The sequence below is a fragment of the Carcharodon carcharias genome, chromosome 1 (assembly GCF_017639515.1).
Source record: "Carcharodon carcharias isolate sCarCar2 chromosome 1, sCarCar2.pri, whole genome shotgun sequence".
Classification (NCBI taxonomy): Eukaryota; Metazoa; Chordata; class Chondrichthyes; order Lamniformes; family Lamnidae; genus Carcharodon; species Carcharodon carcharias.
The window spans coordinates 31,835,997-31,860,459 of record NC_054467.1 but is presented as its reverse complement, the minus strand read 5'-3'; the positions used below and the strand labels follow the sequence as shown (position 1 = coordinate 31,860,459).

At 40.0% G+C, this 24,463-nt stretch overlaps 1 protein-coding gene across 4 annotated transcripts in view; it reads left to right on the top strand.

The window, feature by feature from the left end:
- The window catches only part of tbc1d9 (TBC1 domain family, member 9 (with GRAM domain)), a 72,306-nt gene that overhangs the window by 32,958 nt on the left and 14,885 nt on the right, over positions 1–24,463 (top strand). For all 4 annotated transcript variants that reach the window (XM_041190679.1, XM_041190678.1, XM_041190680.1 and 1 more), the window contains exons 10-15: positions 1,874–2,088; positions 7,822–7,939; positions 13,753–14,038; positions 14,646–14,775; positions 23,353–23,451; positions 23,571–23,639. In XM_041190679.1, coding sequence (XP_041046613.1) covers positions 1,874–2,088; positions 7,822–7,939; positions 13,753–14,038; positions 14,646–14,775; positions 23,353–23,451; positions 23,571–23,639 — 917 coding nt within the window. The remainder of the gene's footprint in view (positions 1–1,873; positions 2,089–7,821; positions 7,940–13,752; positions 14,039–14,645; positions 14,776–23,352; positions 23,452–23,570; positions 23,640–24,463) is intronic.

Here is a 24,463-nt window from a genome sequence, read left to right as displayed (position 1 = left end):
AGCACTGAAGTCGGTGTGAGGGAACATGGAATGAAAACTCCCTGAAGGCAGAAAGCTGCGTCAGGGAGCTGAAGAATTTAAATGCAAACAATAAAGATTTTAAAAACCGGGAGAAAATATCCACACGTCAGAATCAATCACCAGAACTTACGGATGTTGAAAATTCTGTCCAAATGTTTTTATTTTTTAAAAAAAATTAATATTGGAAATCTCATCCCGCCCGTGGATGATGTTGCCTGAAAAATGTAAAAGCCACCTGGCCAATCCACCCACCCACCAACTGCAGTGCTGAATTTTGCTGTCAGCGAGCAGAGGGCAGGGCCCACTCACCAATGCGCAAAATGACGCGGGATGACGTCGGGGGAACCCCTGATGTCATCCCGCCCCATTTAAATCCTCAGGAAGGCGGGGGCACAGCAAAATCAGCTGCGGGCCCGCCAACCTGTCAATGGCCAATTGAGGCCATTGACAGGATCATTAAAACAATTAAAGGAACTGCCCATCCAACCTTAAGGTTGGCAGGCAGGCCAGGAGCCCCAGTGGGGGATAGAAAAAACATGAAACCTCATCCACCGGCAGATGAGGTTTCAAGTAGGGTTTAAAAAAGTTTTAGTGAAATTCATTGACATGTCCCATCTCTGAGGGGAACATGTTAAGGATTTTTTTTTTCTCTATTAATGTTTGTACAAATTTCAGTGATCTCCCTGAGGCAGCATTTAACCTCAGGGAGATGTGCGCTCTTTCGTACACATGTGAGAAAGAGCACACTCTTGCATTTGGGGAATCCCCCCTGCCCGCACAGGAAGTGCACAGTGCTTCCCGCTCAGCGTCATGCTCGGCGGGCCTTAATTGGCCTGCCCAGTTAAAATGGTGGCGGGGCCCGCTTCTCCGGCGGGGATCGGCTCCCTGCCTACCGGAGATTGGGTCGGGCCCGCTCGCCCTGTAGGCAGATTCTGCCCATAATGTTGGACGGGCAATGAAAAATCTCAGTTAATTACTGCTTTAATGGCCTTAATAGGCCTCTTAATTGTCAGCAGGCATGCTGTCGACTCGCGTGCGCGCGCCCGTCAACTGAGATACTATGTGAGTGAGCGATGACATCGGGACACTCACCCGACGTCATCACGTGCTATTTCATGCTCGAGTGTGTTGGGTACACGCTGAGCGAAGAATTCTGCCCTTTATCTTTTTATTCCAGCAATTAGATATTTTGTGTGCCTAAAGTTATGTAGTACAATATATTTTTGAGCATTTCATTGTTTACATAGGCAAGACAAAATTCAAAATCACAGTAGGCAATTAAGATTGTACTATTGAAGTCTTATTCTAAAGTTGTTACATGGATTTTATGTTAATTAGAATTCATGTAGCTAATGTGAGTTTGATTTCAGTGGACTGAATTTGGGTCATATTGTAGCCTGACATGATTCAAACCTGGTTAATTTCAAAGGATGAGATGCTATATAAAGCCCATTATTATAGCACAGCACTCCAGTTCCAGACAGGCAACACCACCTTTGTGGAATGAATTATTGTGGAGAATTACTTGGGCTAGAAGTTGCCATCATTTCACTTTAAAGGAGAGAAATCAGAGATGATCATGAACGAATAACAAAATTGACTTTAAATTGACAATGTTTAAAAGAGGAAATAATAGACAGCATTTGTACATTGCACCTTGAACTGGAAATGTGTGGAGTGTTGAGTGCCCTTGCCTTTCCTTTCTCAATCCTTTTTCACCATTCTTACTTTTTAATGGCCAGATTTAGAGGAAGATGTTGAAGCTGAACATTGATGTTGGAAATATTGTGAAATAAATACAGAATCTTGTTCCTTTTGTGAAATTTAAAATCACCCTTTTTTTGGTCCTCAGGCGCCATTAATGAGATGGCCACCCACCCTGGATATTATTCTGATTTGGTGGAAAAATCCATTGGAAAGTATAACCTGGCCACAGAAGAAATAGAGCGGGATTTACACCGCTCACTTCCTGAGCATCCAGCATTTCAAAATGAGATGGGAATTGGTGCTCTGCGAAGGGTACTCACTGCCTATGCTTTCCGAAATCCTAACATAGGATATTGCCAGGTAAATAGTATTGTAGTGCAGTGGTGATGTACTTTAACATACAAAAGAATTCACAAAATCAATAAGGCTGTTTAATTTACTCAGAACCCTGGTGCTTAAATAATTTGTTTTGTCATGAGGTATAAAACAGCTTAGAGAAAATTATAGCTTGGAGGAATTGGAATAAAGTATTCTCTCAGCAGTTCACGTGAGCAAGTCAATATGTCAGGAACGCACTGTCAAAAACCTACTTAATTTGCTATAAGTTTTATCTGAAGTGCTGCTGAAACTGCTCGGATTGGTCTCACTGGGAATGATTTCCAGTTATGTGGATATTAAGGCAACTTAAAGGGCTTTCTACAACAAAAATGTTGCATTGAGCTTCAGTGGCAATTGCTAAATAAGTACTCAATTATGCTAGATTAATTATTGAAGGCAGGGTGATTGTAATCAAATACATTGCCTCAGTGAAGCGCTTGCTTGTGGCATCAGAGTGTATTCCTGAAACTACAAACAGTAAAGGTGTGCCATAATGTTAAAAGGGAAAAGATACTCTACTGATTTGGAATGCATTGTTGTAATCAAATGTTTCTTAATATTAAAAGATATGCTGTCTTCCTGGACTAAATTCACCCATCTTAAAAGGTTAAATTACGATGTATTTCATAGATTTGGCTTGCGCTACCTTTAGGTCTAGAAGATGAAGGAGTGATCTAATTGAGGTGTTTATAAGATTTGAAATGGTAAACAGAGGAACAATTTCCTCCTGTGGGGGAGTCCAGAAGTAGAGAGCATACCTTAAATTGGAGCTAGGGTGTTCAGGGATGATGTCAGGAAGTTCATCAGAAAAAGGATTGTGGAAATCTGGAACTCTTGTTTTCCTCACTGCCGCCCACTCCCCAACCCCACCACCACCACCAAAAAGCTTTTGAGACTGGATCAGTTAAAACTGTCAAAACTCAGATTGACAGTTTTTTTGTTATGCAGAGGTATTAAATGATATAGAACCAAGGCAGTAGATGGTGATAATATGCAGGTCAGCCATGATCAACAGGCTTAGGAGCTGAATGGCCTATCCCTGCCCCTGTGTTCTTACTGTGCTCTGAAATGCCACCTGTGAAATGCATACATTTAAATTTTCATAATGTTGGATTGATTTGCCAGAGCTCTCTGCATTTGGGGATCAAGAAATTTAGGAAAATTTGCTGATACTCATTTCTCTTAGTAAATTGGATAGAGTTCATGATTGTGTAAATTCTAAAAGCCCATTAGAAGGAATGGACTAAATGTGGTGTTCGCTTTAATTTTTAATTTGATTTCTTATCAAATTTGATCTTTTTAAGTCTGCTTCTTACTCCACTATAATTCATGATCTATGGTTGTGTTTTGTTTTAAAATTCCACCGTTTAAAGTTATGGGTAAGATTGCCCAGCAGAAAGGTTTGAGTTGTGTATAAATACGAGCACATAAATTGGTAGACTAGAGGTACAAAGTTCTGTGAGGTCATGGTATAATATAATAATAGTTGTGTCTTGGGTTCGGCTGAAACTGGTAGCTGAACATATTCCTAATCTCAAAATATTCTGGAAGGAAAGCAAAAGAAAAAGGGTAGGAAAATTGGCGATGTTAATGAAAGAATCCATTACAGCGTTAGAATTTAGAAATAATATAGGAAGTATTGCCAAAAAAGAACTAAGCTTTTTGTTTTATGTTCCTCAGGACCCCCGCAACAATGCCGTTATAAGGGGGAAAACAACAATTTATACAGTATGTGAAGCAAGTGCTGATTGGTTGGCAAGTGGCTTTGCCATGGAGAATGCACCACTGATGGTGACTGACAGTTAACTGCCAAGCATTGTTTGACATTTAAACCAGGCAGCTTGACCATGATTGGTCAAAACCTTGCCCTGTAGAATGAGTTAGCGAATGGTTGTCGCTTACATTGTGCTTGTTTCAGCTAAACAAAATATGTGCATGTTCTTTCTGTCTGCAAAGAATAGGCCCCTGTCTATTAATATATGTAGCTTCCAGTACACGCAAATGTGCCACATTGCAAGCCCAACTAACAACCTTAAATTGGTTGTCAGAATAATTTTTAGCGTGTTGGACAGCATTTGCTAAATAATCCTCAATCACATCTAATGTTGGACATTCTGTTTTCAGTTTTGCGCACAGGCTGGTTGGCTATGGTCTGTACCCTGCCCGTTGCGGACAGCAGTTGGGACATGCTGTTTGATACAATCTGCCAGTCTTTGGGATGTATGGCCTGCATACCTAGCATCACACTGGCACTGAAATTCATATACCACATTACTCATTTGTGTGATAGAACATCTTTTTGACTTGACGCAGCATCCTGTTAGTGGTGAATACCACTCATGTTGCTACTGCATAGTATTAGTATGAAACAGCTAGCTTCACCTGTTGCTCAAATTTTTGCAATACCTTGCCCTTCCAGGGTAATCTGAGGTAGACTGGGAACTTTTCAGGCCTGAAAGTAACGGCCTTAGGCCCATTCATGAGTTTGTGTGATATATAGTGCAAAATGATCTGATCAAGGTAGCCATTATCCTGCAGGATGCCTTTGGTGTGCCCTATTGCAGCATCAAACTTGCATGGTGAGCAAATGGCTCACATTTACAAGGTTGCCAATAAGACCAATCTTATGGCATGTGGAACTGTAAGAATCCCAATATGTGTATTGCCCAGTGAAGATAGGCTTGTGGTAGACCCTTCCTTGATGTACTAGTTGAGAAATCTGCTGGGGGATTCTCTACCATGGTCTACCTTATTCGATGGCAAGGCCAGCATATATTAGCCATCCCTAATTGCTGTGACAAAGGTGTTAGTGAGCTGTTGCCTTCAAACACTGCTGTCTGTATGGTGAAGGTACTCCCACAGTTCTGTATGTAGGATGTCCCAGGATTTTGCCCCAGCAACATTGAAGGAATGGTGAAATGTTTCCAAGTCAGTGCGGTGTGTGACCTGCAGGGAACTTGGAGGTGGTGGTGATCCCATATGCCTGTTGCCTTTGTACATCTAGGTGGTAGACTTTGTGTGTTTGGGAGGTGTTGTTGAAGAAACTGAGTTGCTTCAGTGCAGCCACAAACTGCCAGTGATGGAGGGAATGAATGTTTAAGGTGTTGGACGAGGTATCAACCAAGAGGGGTGCTTTGTCCTGATAATGTTGAGCTTCTTGAATGTTGTTGGAGCTGCACTTATTCAGGTAAGTGGAGAGTATTCTATCACACTCCTGACTTAATGGTGGACAGGCTTTGGGGAGTCAGGAGATGAATTACTCATTGCAGAATTCCCAACCCCTTGACCGGCTCTTATAGTCACAGTATTTGTGGCTGGCTCAGTTAAGTTCCTGGTCAATGGTGAGCCCCCAAGATCTCAATGGCAGGGGATTTGGCAATGGTAATGCCATTGATTGTCAAACAGGGTGGTTAGACACTCTTGTTTGAGATGGAGCTGGCATTTTTAGGGCGCATATGTTACTTGCCACTTTCCACCAAGCCTGAATATTATCCAAGTGTCAGTACATGCATGTTATGGCACACTAGTTGGTAAAGGTTGAGTTGTTTAAATCCCAGAGGGAAACTTGAAACAACTGCAATAATCTATACTTTCAATTGGTATGTTTGAGATGCAGCTCTGAATTCAGGAATAAGACCACCGAGCCTTAACAGGTTTTTTATATAAAGCTAAATTAAACATTTATTAATATACTGCAAATTAAACACATGCACATGTCCACAAATTACTACCATAACTTTTAAACAAATCCCCAAATTAATCACTCCCAGGTAAATCTCCACCAAGGCACCCATAGACTTTAAACAGACACCAGGCAAAGCACAATTGACCTTACGAATTCAAAATGAGGTTCCTTTGCAAACACAGTTGGAGGCTTACAGGCCAGTTAGATCTTAAATGCCTCTGACTTACACACACAAACTCCTTCCTGTTTATACCTAGCTTTTCCTTTGAATGTAAATTTTTCATTGTATCACTAGGCCTTTAACGTTACATCTCCTAACAATAATATCCTTTCATTCCATCAATTTTATTAGAAAAAATAAACATGTTGCTTGGCATCTTCTAGCTGGTGCAAGGTTTTACTCCCACTCTTGAATGTTTTATTCAACAAATGCAAATTTACACTTTTTATCTTCTATCCTCCTTGCGTTTATCTAATTAACATCTCAAAACTACTATACATCAAAACACCCAGACTAGCTGGCTTTAATCCAATTAAGACACGCACAGTCAAACCACATACACACAGACCCACTACAATTCCATTATGAAAATAATTTTCAATAACATTATTGAGATTAATATCTCTTCATGGCATTTGGGTATGGACTACTATTATTTGAGTTGCAAGTAGAATTAAGCACTTTGTAATCATAAGTGACCATCTCCTCTTCGACACTTATGGGGTAAAAATAAGTGAAACAGCTGAAGATGGTTATGCCTAGGACACTATCCTGACAACCTTTTGCAGTGATGTTGGAGGCCTATTGTCTCAGCCCCAGAACAATCTCAAACATCTTCCTTTGTGCTAGGTGTGACTCCTCCAGCTTTTGGCAAGTTTTTCTCAGATTCCCATTGAATTCAATTTTACTAAGACTTCTTAATGCCACACTGGGCCTTGATATCAAGAGCAGTCAGTCTTTCTCCTTACCTTGAAATTCGGCTCTTTCTAGTCTGTTTTGGTCAAGGTTGTAATGAGATCCAGAGTGGAGTGATCCTGGCATTAGTGAGCAGATATTTGGTGTTACTTGGTAAATGTTAATAACACCATTCATCAATTTGCTGGTGATTGAGAGTAGATTGATGGGGTGATAATTGGCAAGAAGCATCTGACAAATTTAGGGCTAATAATACAAAAAGGTCAAACCCGATTTAGAAAATATTAGGGTGAAGCGCAGATCAGATACAGAAATCTTTTAAGACTAGTACAATTGGTTGGTAAATCTGCTTACAAAAATTGAGGGATCCTAAGCTTTATAAATTGGTGTAGATAACACAAAATCAAAGTAGTAATATTAAACTTGTGCAAATTATTGCTTAGGCCACAGATGGAATAATATGTCCCATTTTGGCCACCTTATTGTAGGCAAGATATCAAGGTCAAAGAGATGGTTTTGATGAATTCGCTAAATATATTAGGGTTCAGAGAATTCTGGTTTGAAGAAAGACTAGAGAAACTGGGGCTCTTTTCTCGGAATAAAGAAAGTTAAGGGAACATTCGAAAGAGGTACTGAATTATGAAAACTTCAATAAGGCACAGTGGGAAAATTATTTTCACTGGTTACTGTATTTGTAGCATGAATTTAACATCCTTAAATATAGAACAGAGGTTAGGAGATTTTTCTTTATGCAAAGGTTTATTAAATATTTAAAGCCCACAAAAAGTACCAATAGGAGACGAATCATTAATAAGTAAAGTGGGTAAATATTTGGAAGAGGAAAAGTGAGAACTAAGGAGATAGCTGTTTATAGAGCCTGAACGATAGCTTCCTTCTGTGCTGTAAAATTTTATGATACTATTCAATGGTAACTAATTTTGTCTAATTTTCATGCGTTCAAAAAATCCAACCTACTAAGTGTTGAGTAATTTTTTATTGTATTTTTCACCACTAATATAAAAAGTATTCTAATTGGATTTTGATACAGAATAGATTGTACAACTTCTTATTGAATAATGTTCTTACTGAATAATGTCTATATCTACAAATACAGGCAATGAACATTGTCACTTCAGTGCTGCTATTATATGCAAAAGAGGAAGAAGCTTTCTGGTTGCTAGTAGCACTCTGTGAACGGATGTTGCCGGACTACTATAATACTAGAGTGGTTGGTGAGTTAATTATTGAAATGCAAAACATGATTCTTGATGGCAAAGGACTCAATTATTTATGTTGAATTAGAACTGATTCATAAATTAAGGAACCATTTATTTTCTCTGTAAAATTGTTCAGGTTGATCTTTTTACAATGTTTATCAACACCCAGCGCCAAGAGAGAATCTGAAATAGTTGCATCACTTATGACTGGCATTGTTTCATTATAATGTTGTAAAAATGATAGAAATATATTTGCTTCATAGAGAACTGAACAATTTCTGTTTTCCCCCTTTAAGTTGCAAATTAAACATCTCTGATATTTGTTGATAAAACGTTTTGCATCTTCACGGCTCTTCAATCAACTTTTTCCATTCTAAGTGTCTATGATCACATTTATAATGGAAACCATGTATGTAGCTCCTCATACTATAATTATACTCTAAAGCTCCTCAGTTCTGCATTTCCTAGCTCCTCAGCCCATATTGCAAAGAGCCTACTACACTCCAACTAGCTCTATTTCTCTGCCTCTCGAGCTATCTAAAAATGAACTCAGTATTTGGATTATATAAACATAAATAATAATGTTTGGCTTTAAAATGGGTATGTTTGTACATGGATTATATATGTGTACCATGTTCCAATTACCCTCTCCTCTCTAACCCTACTTCACCTGAAGACTACTGACTCCTAATGTGCAATCCACGGGAATTCAGTTTTTTATTTCGAGTTTAGTTTAATTCTATGTAACATAGAAATTTTCCTAGTAGAAATCGTTAGTAATCACACCCAGAAGCAAAGCAATGTTTGTCGATTCAGTTTTCAATCATCATTTTATCCTTTTCTTTATGTCATGATCAGATTTATACTCAAAGATCTAAATTTAACATGAAAATACTCATTTGGAGTTCAGCAGCAATGCCTTCACTGATGGAATTGGGTAATTCATTGCTGGCTGAGATGTTGACATTAATTATCTGATGTTACAAAGACTTAATCCACAGAAGGCTGTTTCAAAAGCGGATCTGCTATTGCAACTTTTGCCCTGCTGCAGTCACTAAATTTTAACAGTAGTAGGAGCAAGAGAAGTGACCAAAACCACTACCAAGTTAAATGTTTTGAAGTGCTCCTCCTTCTGTACAGTTAGTGAAGGAATTTAATTCATGTGTACAGAATTCCTGCAGTAATTTGGAGTCAGAGGAAATAGGTTTAAAACAATTACATACTTTGGAGAAATTTTAAACATGTTTTTCTTTGGCATCTGTTATTTCCCAGTTGCTCAGGAAGCTCAGTCCAGATAAATGGCAGTAAAACAGCTTTTCAGGAGAAAGAAAGCACTTTTCAGTTGCTCAACTTGTTCATTTTTTTGGCCAACTTTAATTCCATTTTCAAACATTTGTAGTTATTTTACACATTGTACCAGCATCATTATTAGAAGTGTGATGGTTACTGGATCTGTCTTCAGCTAGAATAAGGAATTTAAATTACCAGAATAAAAGCAGAAAAGGCCGAAAATACTCAGCATGCCTTGCAGCATCTGTAGAGAGAGGAAAACCGGGTTAATGTTTCAGATTGCTGAGCTTTCATCGGAACGTCAACTAAACAGTACAGAATAGGAAAAACCCAAATTTGGTTCTTCTGTATTATGCTCGCTTATCTCAAATGAAACTGAGATGATGACAAGGCCACTATAATCAGTTACAACACCTGTGAGTTCCTACAGTTGGTCAAGTTTCCTCTTTCTGCTTCTGCTTGTTATCCAGTGACCTGCAATGAACACTCTGCAAGTATGAATATCTTTGAATGAGGGACCCCCCTCTCCGTCCACCCACTTGGTGGAAACAAAGTTTTCTTGTGCTCCCAGCATGGCGAGCCCTCCTGTGAATACCAGGATTATAATATAAGGCGATGGAATGGGGCCCTTAAGTGGACATTAACTGCTCACTTTAAATCCTCAATTGGCAGCAGGGTGGGACGGCTGTCCTGCCATCCTCACACCTGATTAAATGCCCCCCATCACCAACCTCGTCACAAGGAAGATGTGAGATTCCGTCCCGCATCAAATAAAAAGTAATATATTACAACTTCATAAAGCTGTCAAACAAACAAAGCTAGCATGCCCCGTTTGCAACCATGTAAACATGCCTGAATGGCCAAGTCCATGTTTGTTTTTGGAGCTCAGCCAAGCATTCATAGAGTTCATCTGGAAAAGTAGATGTTTGGCCATCTGTTTTGATCTGCTCTTTGATATAGTTGCAAGATGACCTCAGTATGAACATTTGGCTGAGCTCCAACAATGGCTAATGAACTGAGAACTTTAGACAATGTTTACATAGTTGCAAAGTTAGGGGGAATGGTGCTTGCTTTGTTTTAGTGAAGGCTTTGAGGTTGTAATAAGTTTTTTTTTGTGTGGTTTTTCAATACCTGTTGGTTTATTTGGACAAGATTAGGAGGTGTTAAGAGGATTAAAGTTTATTTTCATTGAGGCTCTAACTGTGTTTGTCACTTTTTTTATGAAGTTGTAAAATAAGCAGTTCTTTCAAAGATGATTTTCAATGCTTGTTTGCTTATTTCATAAGTTTCAAGGAGCATTTTGAAGACTTGCCAATGGCGCTCATTGGTTCTATACATAGTGGAATAGTGGGTATGGAAGGGGCATGGGGAGGAAGGTCATGGGGTTATGGAGGCAATATGAAGCTGCCTGAGAAATATGTGGGGGCATGGAGAAAGCATGGTGTGTGGGTGAAGAGGATGAGATCTGAGGGCTAGAGGGATAGCAGCCATGAGTTGAACTGGGCTGATGTCTCAGTAAATGGAAGCGGGCCTTCTAACCTGGCGGCCTTGATATCTGCCCACCTCTGTTGCTAACTTGGGCCTGCCTCCAGAGCCACTGGCCCTGACTCCAGCTTGCAACTCTGATTCCAGCCTGTAACTTGTGGCCTAACATATCCCCCACTCTACCATTACCACCAACCCTAGTTCAATGAAGAATGCAGGAAGACATGCCAGGAGCGGCACCAGGCATATCTAAAAATGTCACGTAGTGAAGTTACACACAGGACCATTTGTGTGCCAGACAGCATAAGCAACAAGCGATAGACAGTACTAAGTGATTCCAAAACCAACAAATCAGATCTAACCTCTGCAATTCTGCCACATCTTGTCGCGTATGCTGGTGGACAGTTAAACAACTTACTGGAGGAGGAGGCTCCATAAATATCACCATCCTCAATGATGGGGGAGCCCAGCACATCAGTGCAAAAGATAAGACTGAAGCATTTGCAATAATTTTCAGTCAGAAATGCCAAGTGGATGATCCATCTCTGCCTCCTCCAGAGGTCCCCCACATCACAGATGCCAGTCTTCAGCCAATTTTATGCACTCCAGTGATATTATGAAATGGCTGAAGGCACTGGATACTGCAAAGGCTATAGGCCCTGACAATATTCTGACAATAGTACTGAAAACCTGTGCACTGGAACTTGTCACGTCCCTAGCCAAGCTGTTCCAGTACAGCTACAACACTGGCATCCACCCTGCTATGTGGAAAATTGCCCCAGTATGTCCTGTATACAAAGGACAGGAAAAATCCAATGTGGCCAATTCCTGCCCCATTGGTCTACTCTCGACCATCAGTAAAGTGATGGAAATGGTCGTGAATAGTACTTGCTTGGTAATAAACCTGCTCACTGATGCTCAGTTTGGGTTCTGCCAGGGCCACTCAGCTCCTGACCTCATTACAGCTTAAGTTCAAACATGGACAAAAGAGCTGAAAACCAGAGATGAGATGAGAGTAACTGCTTTTGACATCAAGGCAGCATTTGACCGAGTGTGGCATCAAGCAGCTCTAGCAAAACTGGAGTCAATGGGAATGAGGGAGAAAACTCTCCGCTGGTTGGAATCATACCTAGTACAAAGGAAGATGGCTGTGGTTGTTAGAGGTCAATCATCTCAGTTCCCGGACATCACTGCAGGAGTTCCTCAGGGTGGTGTCCTCGGCTCAACAATCTTGAGCTGCTTCATCAATGACCTTCCTTCCATCATAAGATCAGAAGTGGGGATGTTCACTGATGATTTCATTGTTCAGCACCACTTGCAATGACTCAAATACGGTGCAGTCCAAATGCAGCAAGACCTGGACAACATCCAAGCTTGGGCTGGCACATGGCAAGTAAGATTTGTGCCACACAAGTGCCAGGAAATGACCATCTCCAACAGTAGAGAATCTAACCATCGCCTCTTGATATCAATGGCATTACCATCACTGAATCCCTCACTGTCAACATCCTCAGAATTACCATTGACCAGTAACTGAACTGGACTAGCTATATGAATACTATGACTACAAGAGCAGGTTAGAGGCTAGGAAACCTGCGAGGAGTAACTCACCACCTGACTGCCCAAAGCATGTCCACCATCTACAAGGCACAAGTCAGGGGTGTAATGGAATACCCTCCATTTGCTTGTATGAGTGCAGCTCTAACAACACTCAAAAAGCTTGACACCATCCAGGACAAAGCAGCCCCTTTCATTGGCACCCCATCCACAAATATTCATTCCCTCCACCACTGATGAACAGTAGCAGCAGTGTGTACCATCTACACGATGCACTGCAGGAACTTGCCAAGTCTCGTTAGACAGCACCTTCCAAACCCACAACCACTAACATCTAGAAGGACAAGGGCAGCAGACACATGGGAACACCACCACTTGGAAATTGCCCTCCAAGCCACTCACTATCCTGACTTGGAAATATATCGCTGTTCCTTCACTGTCACTGGGTCAAGCTCCTGGAACTTGCTCCCTAACAGTCCTGTGGGTGTACCTACGCTACATGGACTATAGCAGTATAAGGAGGCAACTCACCACCAGCTTCTCAAGGGCAATTAAGGATGACCTAGCCAGCAACTCCAACATCCCATGAGTGAATTTTAAAAATTAACCTTGGTGCAATATAATATAAGCACAACAAATTTTAGTTCATTTATTTAACTTTCAATGCCATGTGGAATTCAGTTCTTTGTTGAGCATAAATTGAAGTAAACTTTATATCAAAACCATGTATAGTTCTTACAGCTGGGGCTATTGTGATAATTTTGTACCTTTTTTTGTTTTGAAAAGTACTCTAATCATTGCCAAACAAGTACACGTTTCTAATCAGCATAGTTAATCTTAACCATTCAGCATTCCAATACAGTACTAATCATGCCATCCCCATAAGCAAAGTTTGAGTGATCAAAAGTTAGATAATGCCCAAAAAATTTTAAATTTGTTCAAATAATGAAGGATCTCTAAAGATTGGGCATACACCACCTCACAGTACTGCAGACCTTTTATAAATTTATCCTTGGATGTGGGCAGCACTAGCAAAACGTCTCATCTCAAAGCCTAGTTGCCCTGAAAAAAATATGATTCAACCACATGCTATGTTGGCCAGACAAGTTCTCTTGTTATCATAACATTCACCAAGGCCCCTTCGACAGCACCTCCCAAACCCACGATGTCTACCATCTAGAAGGACAAGGTTATTTTTAATATATATTTTTGTTTCTCTTCTTCCCTTACTTATAAAAGTATCAGGACAGGAAAAGGCTCATGTAGCCTGTCCCATATAGTTGTGGTGCCCTATGCATGACAATATATACATTCATTTTCCACTCTGAAGCATGTAATCTCCTGGGAGAGGCAGTAAGACAGATTTAAAACATAGGTACATTAATGTGAAAAATCTGGAAAATGTATTGCATTATAAATACTTTGCTTTATAATGTGAACTTGAACCAGTTATTCTGAACACTTAATGTTGTTTATCCTGTTGATGCTTTCTATAGGAGCATTGGTGGATCAAGGTGTGTTTGAGGAGCTTACCAGGGATTATGTGCCACAGCTTTATGACTGTATGCAGTATCTGGGTGTTATATCTACCATCTCGCTGTCCTGGTTCCTCACACTCTTCCTCAGTGTAATGCCTTTTGAAAGTGCAGTTGTTGTTGTGGACTGCTTTTTTTTTGAGGGAATTAAAGTGATCTTTCAACTCGCTCTTGCTGTGCTGGATGCTAATATTCACAAGTTGTTGAATTGTAAAGATGATGGAGAGGCCATGACTATACTTGGAAAGTGAGTTAATTATTATTTGGTCTTTTTTGGTTATCAGTTTGTTGTAACAATTGTGTAATAAAGTGGGTAAATAAAAATTTGATGCCAGCAAATTTCTTTTGGGTTGGGTTATAAGTTAGATATTTTTTCAGTTATCTTTGATTCCCATGTCTAATAACTTATTTTAATTCTTTTGGCTCAATTTGACCCAACAAAAGAAATGATTGTACCACATAATTCTTTAAAGATGGCAGAAGTAATACATTGTTTAGGCTCTTTTATTGTAATTTCTATCTGCATTAATACTAATGTGAAATGCATTGATTAACCTTGGATATATGCTCTTTATTATGAGAAGCTTAACTCTAATAACATGGGGAGAAATTACTGCATGCAGTGTAAGGTCTTAACTATCACAAGAAAAATTAATTGGCATTTAAATACTAGAAGACTATTTTTTTAAAAAAGCTGAAATTTCAGCTATCAGTAAACTATCCTATTAAATGATCTGATAGTCAATTGTCATGAAAACAGAAACCCATGTCCCCAATTTAGACTGACATAAGCTTTAATTTTGTTATTTAATGAAATGAAGAGTTTCACAGCATGAACTCTTTTGGTTCTCTAGATACTTGGACAGTGTGACGAACAAGGACAGCACATTGCCACCCATTCCTCATCTTCATTCCCTTCTCAGTGATGATGGGGATCCTTACCCTGAAGTTGATATCTTCAAATTAATCAGGAGCTCATATGATGTGAGTAACTAGCTGTGTATTCAGTCATACCTAATGTGAAATCTGTTTTGGGTAAATTGGTCTGTGGTGGTTGAGGACTTTTGTTGAATGTTATTGATGTCTGACTGTATTCAATTACATTCAGAAATAAGGATGATCCAAGTTCAGAAAAGTTTAAAAAAAAAGCTGTATAAAGGTTATATAATCACACGTACTGAATTGCAGATAGGCTGGATGATTCGATGACAATTATTGATTGTATCCTTTAATCATCCATCTTGCGCAGGTTGTTAAGCTCAGTGCTTTGTCCATTGTTGATTTGAGGATGGAAGTAACTAGAAGACAAGCAATTGCCCACATAATTTACCCTAATTGTTGTCCTTAGTGCCATTTTTTAAAAAAATCTTAACATTTTAAGACTAAGCCCTTGGGTGCTACAGTTTAATTTGGCGAAGTCATGTGATTAATGTCTGTTACAATGAAGTGAAACTTTATTGCAACATATTGAAAATATACTGTCTCGTTTGCATTTTTAGATAGCAGACAGCTGATGGTGTGTTGCAAAATCCTTCACACCCTTATGATACAAACCATCACAGTGATGTCACCAAATTAAATGGTAGCATACCGGAAACTTACACCTGACACAAAAAATAAGTAAATGTTTATCATAGAAATTTATAGCAGGGAAGGAAGCCATTCAACCCATTGGGTTTGTTCTTTCTCTTCACTAGAACAATCCAAAACTAATCTTACTTCCTTATTTTTCTCTTTAGTCCTGAAGCTTCAAATGTTTATTTGTGCTTTGCCTAAAAGACAGTGGCTCTTTCTTGACCATTCCTTGTGGAAGTCATGAACCTATGATTTGAACAACTTGATGCCACAGAAATTAAGCATCGAGAGGATCAATATAATGAAAATCCCACCCTCATCTCAGCTGTACTGTCTGGTGGAATGCTGAGTTGGCTGACAAGCCTAAAAACTGATGAGTCCCTACCCAAGGTGTACCAGAATCATAAGCTTTTGATGTAAAAGCCTAATCCCCTGCCCTTTGTGTTATGTCCATTTCTCACTACTTGTTTTGTGGTGCACAAACAGCTGACGAATGTTACAGTTAATTAAAGAAGATGTAATGTCTAGATTTCTATTTAACAGAAAACAGTCCATTAAATGGGATTTTAAACCCGCACCACCCCAGATTAATCATCTTTGATTTTTGTTTGTTCAAAATCTAACTGTGTGGAAAGCTGTCACCATATTCAACAGTCTCCAAACCAAACATCTGTGAAATTCACAGAATTAAAATTTCCCATGTGCCAGATGCAGAGTGCTTTCTCCCTTTTCATAGGGATGCATATTGAGTTCAGATTGGTAGATTTAAGATGTAAGGAGCCAAATTTGCATAGGAATACTGCTTGAGTTTAACCAACTCCATTGCAGTACCAAAGGACTGATGCATTGGTAAAAGTGCCATCTTTCAAATGCAATGCTAATCAGAAATCTGCCTATTTGGGTGGATGCACAAGGTTCAGTGACGCTTTGTTTCTCTCCCCCTCCCCCCCAAAAAATCATATCCCAGCCAATTTTCATCTCTCAATCAGCATCACCAAGACAAATTAACTGATCATTAAATTCATTACTGTTTGTGGAATATCACTGTATCAACTGGACTGTAAAGTGCTTTGGGATGTTCTGAGGTCATGAAAGGTGAATGCGTTCTTTCCTTCCTTCAACATTGTGTACTCAATAACAGCAGCAGCAACAACTAGTATTTTTATATCTTTAACAATGGAAAATATTTCTAAGTGTTTCCAGCATACAGAATCAGACATAGATTTGATAATTAGTCAAAGAAGGAGGTGATAGAATGGGTGAGTTGGTCAAAGAGGTGGCTTTTAAAGAGCTGTTCAAAAGTGGAGAGGAGGTGGAAAGGTTTAAAAGGAATTCTCGAGCTTAGGGTCTAGATGACTGAAAGCACAGCCACCAATGGTGGAACAAAGAGAGTGAGAGACACAAAAGGCCAGAGCTGGAGGAGTGCAGAGTTCTTGGGCAGTTGTATGGTAGAGGGGCATCTGGATTTTCAGCCTTCTTGGAACAGGCCAGGAAACATTAGGGGTGGCTGGAATACTAAAAATGGGAGTGAAGTGTCTGTTGTCTTCCCACAGCCATGGCATTTTACTAGTAGCAGGGAAGGCAGATGGTCTTCAGCTCAGAGGCCAATTGAACTACTTAGGTGGCCAGTGAAGGCTTCCTTCTGCCGCTGTTGAGATTTTCCCAGTGGTGGGTGGGCCCTGCACCATGTAGGGAAACCACCTGGTAAACCCTGGTGGCCTCCTTACGGGCATGGGGGTTGTGCCCTCATATCCTGGCACTCTGTGGCCCATGGAGGGGGCCTTCTGGCAGCAATAGTTTCCCCTGATGCATCCTCCCCCTCCCCCCATTCACAGAAGCATGCCTCACCATTCCCAAGAGCCCCATACTGGACTTCGCTGGTTGAGAGGGTGGTTGAGACCAGCTCCCATGGCAGTCTCGACATCCAGGCACAGTCCTAGCAGTGGCTATCACTCTCAGTGCACCGCTGAGCTGCCGGCAACTCCTGGGGGCAGATGCCTGTCCTTTAAAAGGACGGGAGCCCTGATGGCCACTGGTTAGTTAACAGATGACCAAAAAATGTGATGAGGCACCGCACAAAAGGCTGAGGTGGGATGCCCCATTGTCAAGGGCCACCTCCATGCTGATTAAAATTATTGCCAGGGAATGGCGAGGCCATGGAGTGATTTAAATAGGAGGATGAGAATTCTAAAGTAGAAGCGTTGGTAGTCCAAGAGCACAACAGTGATAGCTGAATGGGACTTGGCAAGGTTTAGGATATCAGCAATAGAGTTTTAATGAACTCAAGTTTTATGGAGGGTGGAAAGTGAGAGGCTGGCCAGTAAACCATTGGAATATTGGAGTTTGGAGGTAATAAAAGTATAGATAATAAAAACAAAAAACTGCAGATGCTGGAAATCCAAAACAAAAACAGAAACAGAAATACCTGGAAAAACTCAACTTCTGTTGAAGGGTCACGGGCCTCGAAACGTCAACTGAGCTCTTCTCTGCCGATGCTGCCAGACCTGCTGAGTTTTTCCTAATATTTCTGTTTCTGTTTTTGAAAAGTATAGATGAGTTTAGCCACAGAGAAACCAAGACAGGGGCAGCGACTGACAATGATAGAGGTGCAAGTAAGCAGATGGTCTTTGTGATGGACAATATGAGTTCAGGTTAGAATTCATAGAAATAAAACCCTGAGGTTCCAAACAGCCTGGTTCAGCCTGAGTCAATGGTTTGGGAATTGGGAGCAAGGATTTGTGACAGGAACCAAAGATGATAACTTTTGTATTTCTGGTGTGTAATTGGAAGGAATTGTGGCTCATCCAAATCTGAATATTGGACATGCAGTTTGACAGCAGAGGCATTGGGGAGGTTGAAAGAAGATCATCAGTAAAGGAATGATCATGTGACAACATGCCCATTTCATATCATTTTGCCTAAATAGTGTACTACACTAAATCATCTCTCTTGACAATATTGTTGCAGCAAGATAAGAAGTAGTGGAATGGCTCCCCTCTCCACCACTTGGTCAACCTCAATAGGTGTTTTAAAAGAATTCAGTTGCCAATTCAGTGCATGTTTAACTGTCTAAGTGCTGTGACTGTAAAAGACTCTCATAGACAGGCTTTCTGGTAAATTTTGCAATAAAAAGAATTATATTTTTTGTACCCTACACATGATATGCAAAAATAATAAACACTCCAACTCTCTCTCACACATGGATTCAAGAGATTTGTGCGCACACTCAAACAGAAGTAAGTTACAAAGAGGGAAGGTAGGTAAATAGTTTAAGAGTCCCAAACAAAAGTCAATCATTTACAGATCCTGTAGATTGATGACTTGGACGGTTTCAGGCTGGGTTCGGTGAGCTTTCCAGATTCTGTATTGAGACGATTTAAATTGTTGATGGATGATTTCTGTCTCTTCTACTGGAGTCAGCAGTTGCTTGATTTATCTGAAAGACACTGTCTGCCGTGTTTGGCTTGTCAAAAGACACACTTGCAGAATGGCTTGGGAGAAGAAAGAGACAAAGGACCACAAGCTGTCATCTTGCCGTTTTCTGGCCCACTTGCGGTGGGTCCTGCCTTGGCAGATGTGGTGAATCAGCCAAAAGTTCATTGACTTAGCCGGGACTGGAAGATCCCACCTTTGGGCAGGGCTGGAAAATACCACCTTTGGTCTTTGCACACTGACCTTGAAAAGCAATTTTTCAAAACAAGGGTTAGCTTGCTTATCACATGATCCCCATTCACAAACTGGCTAGTTTCCAAACGTAGTCACGGCAAGCTGGGGAACCCTCATTCAAAATCTATTGTTTGAAGTGATGAGATTACATGGCAGGGGGTCCCCTTCTCAGCCGAGGTCCAATGTCCAAAGTGGCTGAGTCTAGTGGCTTGGTCCACACCCCACTGAGTACACAGGTTATGTCTGGATGCCTTGTGAATGGTTCAGAAGATGGGTTCATTCGCACTTGTTTAAGTTTCTAAACAGCCCAATTCAATTCTGATTGCTTTGTAAATGGCAGGGTAGTTTTGTAGCTGTTCGGCCATCTTAGGAACTGCTGTTTAAGTAATTTAAAAAAAACTAAACAACAACATTTCAAAACTTTAGTGACTTCAGCCTAATCATTACGCAGTCATTTTTTGATATAAAACAAACAGGTTTTTAGTGACAATATCATTATTGATAACCAATAGAGGAAACATAGAAAGATAGAAAACAGGAACAGGAGTAGGTCATTCGGCCTTTCGAGCCTGCTCCGCCCATTATGTTTATGAGAATTAGTGTTCTAACTCCCTCGCTGGTTTTCTTTACTGAAAAATGTTAGGCGAGATTATCTTGAATTAGTGGAATAATTTACTAACCATATTCAAACCAGACCTCTGAGGGACTTGTTCACATTTTTCCATGATTAAAATTACAAGATTGGTCAGAGTTAATTACAAGAAAGATGTGACTTCGTGTATGTAAATAGAAGTTTATTAAATGTGTATATTCAAAAAAAATTAATGCATATTTAGAAACAGTTTTGGAAGCTCAGTCCCTTTACATGGTTTAGTACATGCCTCATTATACTGAGGTAATAGATACTGCAGTATACCTATAGCTGTTGCTGAGGGATAAATGACATGGTTTTTTTGTGTATGCTTGTCTTTTATTGAATTTATGGGAAACTACAGTGATTCCAAAATTAAAACATTTTAGACAATTCCGAAATTGCAGCCAGTTTCTTGATTGTACGCTAATTATTTCAGTACTATTTGAATTTAGAAATAATTGTTCTCTTGTGCAAATCTGTAATTTCCATTTTTATATATTAATCACTACAGGAAGGAAAAGACAATGCATGTCATGTAGCTTTGCGTAACTGCAGGCTTTAGTTATGAATGCTGTCCATGTTTATGTAAATTCCCAGACTCTGGGATCTGGATTTAAAATATTGAATTTTGGCATGTCAGTTTATTTTATCCACTGCTAATATTCTGCATTTTTATTTTATCATTGTTCAATGTCTAAAATGTTAAAATAAGCAAATTACTTTGAAAGTTTTGGTGCAAAAATTCATGTAATGCGTAAGAATACTGTAGAAGCACTGGGTGCAATTTTACTCCCCTCCCACCTACCCTATCTACCCCAGCCCAGCAGGTTGGAGGCATTGGGAGTGTAAAACTGAGTGGCATGGTGGGGCACTGTCTCTCTTGCCTACTGGGATTTTACCTGTGGTGGTGCATCAGGTAGTCCCCCAGCTCACGGCGCTACCTTCTTAAGGTTGGATGGGCAGCATTCTTAACAGCTTTAATTACTTTGTTAATGGCCTTAATAGGCCTTTGCCTACATGCCCACCGAACTGACAATCTAAATGACATGCAGTGATGTCGGGACGGCCGCCCGATGTCACTGCGCATCATTTTACAAGCTGGCGAGCGGACCTCGCCAACGGGAAAATTCTCCCCCATGTCTTAATGCAACCAATTCCATAGCCCCTTTTTCCCTTTATTGCAGTTTAATTAGTGCAATTCCTGTTTATGTGCAAGTGTGGTGCATTGAAACCTCGCTTTAATGAGACTTTCCATCTTTGAACCTTAAGCTTTCACCTTGCAATCTGATTGGGCTCATTGATCAATGTGTCAAAAACTATCTTGATCTGGTTTCCAGTTATTTCCCATGCTTGTTGGTGTAATGTAGGTGAGGAGGGAATACATATCAAATTTCAAGATCACTTAGCACAAAGAGTAGCGTGACTTATTGCACAAGCAAATAGATGTTTTAAATGGTTTGAAGGAATTGTAAATTCAAGAGTTAGTCATATGGATGCATGTGGCATTTCTGAATGTTTTTGAAAACAAATGAAGATTTCATGAGGATTGGGCATAAGAATGAGAAGTGGAATAGGAAATTAAGCATGAAACTATAGTGTGAATGAAATGCTGTTTAGGAAGGTTAATCACAAAGTCCAGCTTGGAATTGCTTGTTGAAAGTTAAGGCTAATGAGGTTACCAAAGAGCTTTTTGTGGAAGGCTTTGAAGCATAATGTGAACTCTTGTGTCATTAGAAAATTAAATCCAATTAAAAAATTTTTAAAATCCCCTATTAACAAAAAGCTGTGCAGTGAAAAATGGGAGATTGACAAACCCACTGCGAATAAATGGACTGAGGCATGTTGTTGGGTTTGTTAGCAAAATATCCAGCTACTATTTCCTTTGTCCTTTGGGGCAAAGATAACCATATTCATTATTTGGAGTGTTTCCTAGAGTACGTAGGAGACTTCTAAGACTGATCTGTGCCTGGAAGGTTCTGCTACAAATAGGGCAGGATACCGCAGACTTGAGTTTCAGACAAGTTGCTGGCTCTGGATTTCCCCACCTTGCATTTTCCCTCTGCCTCTGATATGCACTTGCTTTCGAAGGAGGCTGCAGTGCTTTTTATTTGGTTGCGCCAGGTTCAGCGATCCTTGGCAAGTTTCTCCCAGGATTCAAAGTCAATATCAAAGTTCCTAAGGGAAGGCTCCAAAGTGTCCCTATATTGCTTTCTTTGACTGCCATGAAAGTACACCCCATGTTCAAGCTCTGCAGAAGATTTGTTTTGGTAAGCGAGTGTCAGGTGCTCTGGCTACATAACCAGCCCTACTCAGTTGTAACTGTCTCGTCATGGTGTGGATGACCTCTGTGTCCGGTATTTTGTCCTGCCACCTGATCTTCAGAAGCTTCTGAAGGCAGCTGAAGTGAAAGTGGTTGAGCTTCTTGGCTTGGCGCTTGTTCACAGTCCAAGACATTTATGGGTAGAGCAGAGTGGGCAGGAATACTTCTCTTTCAGCTTTCAGGTTGGTATGCAGCCTTGCTTCTCTTCATTCCCAGACTGATGTTTGAAGTCTGTCGAAGGCTACACTTGCTTTAGCAAATTTTCTATGTATCTTGTCGATATAGATGGCTCAAGAGAGACTGCTGCCGAGATAAGTGAATTTATCCACTGCTGACAGGTTCTGCTTATGGATTGAAACCTTGGGCTCAAGATAGAGCTTTCCTAGACCTGGTTGGTGCATTACTACAGTTTTCATTGTGTTGATCATAAGGCCAAAGCTGTCACATGCATTGGAGAACAAGTCATGCTACATTGCATTTCCAACTCTGAACCAGCAGCTAGTGCATAGTTATTGACAAACAAATCACAAAGTATGGCCTTGGAGGCCTTGATCTTTGCCTGGAGTTGCCTCAGATTGAGTAGCTACCCATCCATGTGATATCTGATTTTGATGCTAGGATCACCATCATAGAAGATATTGGAGAGCATGGTGGAGAAAAACATGCTGTATATGTATGTACATGTAGATTTACAATTGTGACGAGAACAGACTTTCTATTGTATTCTGCCTGACCAAACTCGTGTAACAAATGGAGAGAAGGTGAGCAGAGACAGAATAAGAATAGTATGTCTTATATAGTTGTGCACTACATTTGTGGAAAGATGACTGATGCAGAAATCATTTCCCTTCTGAAAGACTTGGGGGTGAGCTTTAGAGAACTGCCAAAAGTAGAGAAGTATATTGTGCTTTTTTTTTGAGTCATGAGTTGGTGAAACACTTCAAGAATTTTATGCATCACAAGGGAAAGTATGAAGTCCAATAATGTCTGATTGCCACCAAACAAAATCTCAGTGCTTTGCAACATAAAATAAGTTCAAAATTTCAGCATTTTCTTCAAAATGTAAGATGTTATACTATATTTACCTTTTGCTAGGCTAGAAAATGTTTAGGCAAATAAAGGCTTCTATGCATCCAACCAGCCTTGATTTGTGTTGTTTCGTGCTTCATAGAAATTGTTGTTACGTCACAATTGGTGAGGTGCTCATGACTGATTTGCAAATAAGCCTGTTTTCTGTACTTTAGAAAGTATATGAATTGGTTTGATTTCTCTTTTTGTGAAATGTAGCTTCCATCAATCATTACTAGGGTTATTTTAGATTTGTTAACAGTATACAGTATATTCAGTGCATGTTTTATCTTTTCAGAAATTTGGTAGTATCAGAGCAGATGTGATTGAGCAGATGCGTTTTAAGCAGCGACTACGAGTGATCCAGACCCTTGAAGACACCACAAAGCGTAATGTTGTGAGTGCAGTTCTGCAAATATTCTGAATTGTTTCATTTGAATTCCAAATAGAGTACAAAATGTATTTGCTTTTTACTCTAAATATATGCTTTATTTTTAATTTCTTTATTATATCTAGGTTCGAGCTATTGTGACAGACACATCATTCACTATAGATGAACTGGAAGAACTATATGTCCTTTTTAAGGTAAACAAGTTTCTGGTGTCAGTGGTGTTTTTGGCTAAATTAGAATGTGAACTGCTTCTTGATTAAAATCCATGGCCAGAAATAATGGGACAGTTGTAACTTTTGAACAACTATGTAGGAATCATCTTGAAGATGTATGGGTAATTCAGTGCTGCTGCTGGTGTTCAAGCTCCATCCTGCAATGTTAAAATTGAGGACCCAGCAGCATCCCCATGTTGTAGAACCTGTTATGACCCCCAATTGTGCAAACAATCAAGCTGTTTCAGTCTTCTTCCTTGTGCTGACATTGCAATTTTACAACTGCTCTGTTGATTTAGCGGGCACCGTTCACTGAATATAAAAGTTACAATGGATGAAATAGTAGCACAGTGATTTCAATCATTCTTTCCAATCTCTGGGATCTGAAGTTGAATCCAGCTCAGAATTTGGAAGTTGATTTCTCTAGCAACTGATAAAAGATTTGAAATCTGTCTCAGTTTAGTTTCCAGTCCATAGCACAATTCTGTTTATAGTTCAATGTTGAGCCTGGTTCCATTCTTCTCTATCTATTTAATTGTATCCAGAGTGTCACTTGCAATTGCCCCACTTCTCCTTCCTGCACTGTTACATCTGGTGTCCCGTAAGGATCTATCATTGGCCCCAATTTTAATTACTCCACCATGGTTAGCTGCCTAGACCTTTAAACTCAGAAATTCCTTCTCTACCTCTTTCCTTCTTTAGAATGCTCCCTAAAGCCTACCTCTTTGACCAAACCTTTTGACCATCTGCCCTTATATATTGCCTTCTGTGGCCTGATGTCAAATTGTGTTTTATAATACCCCTGT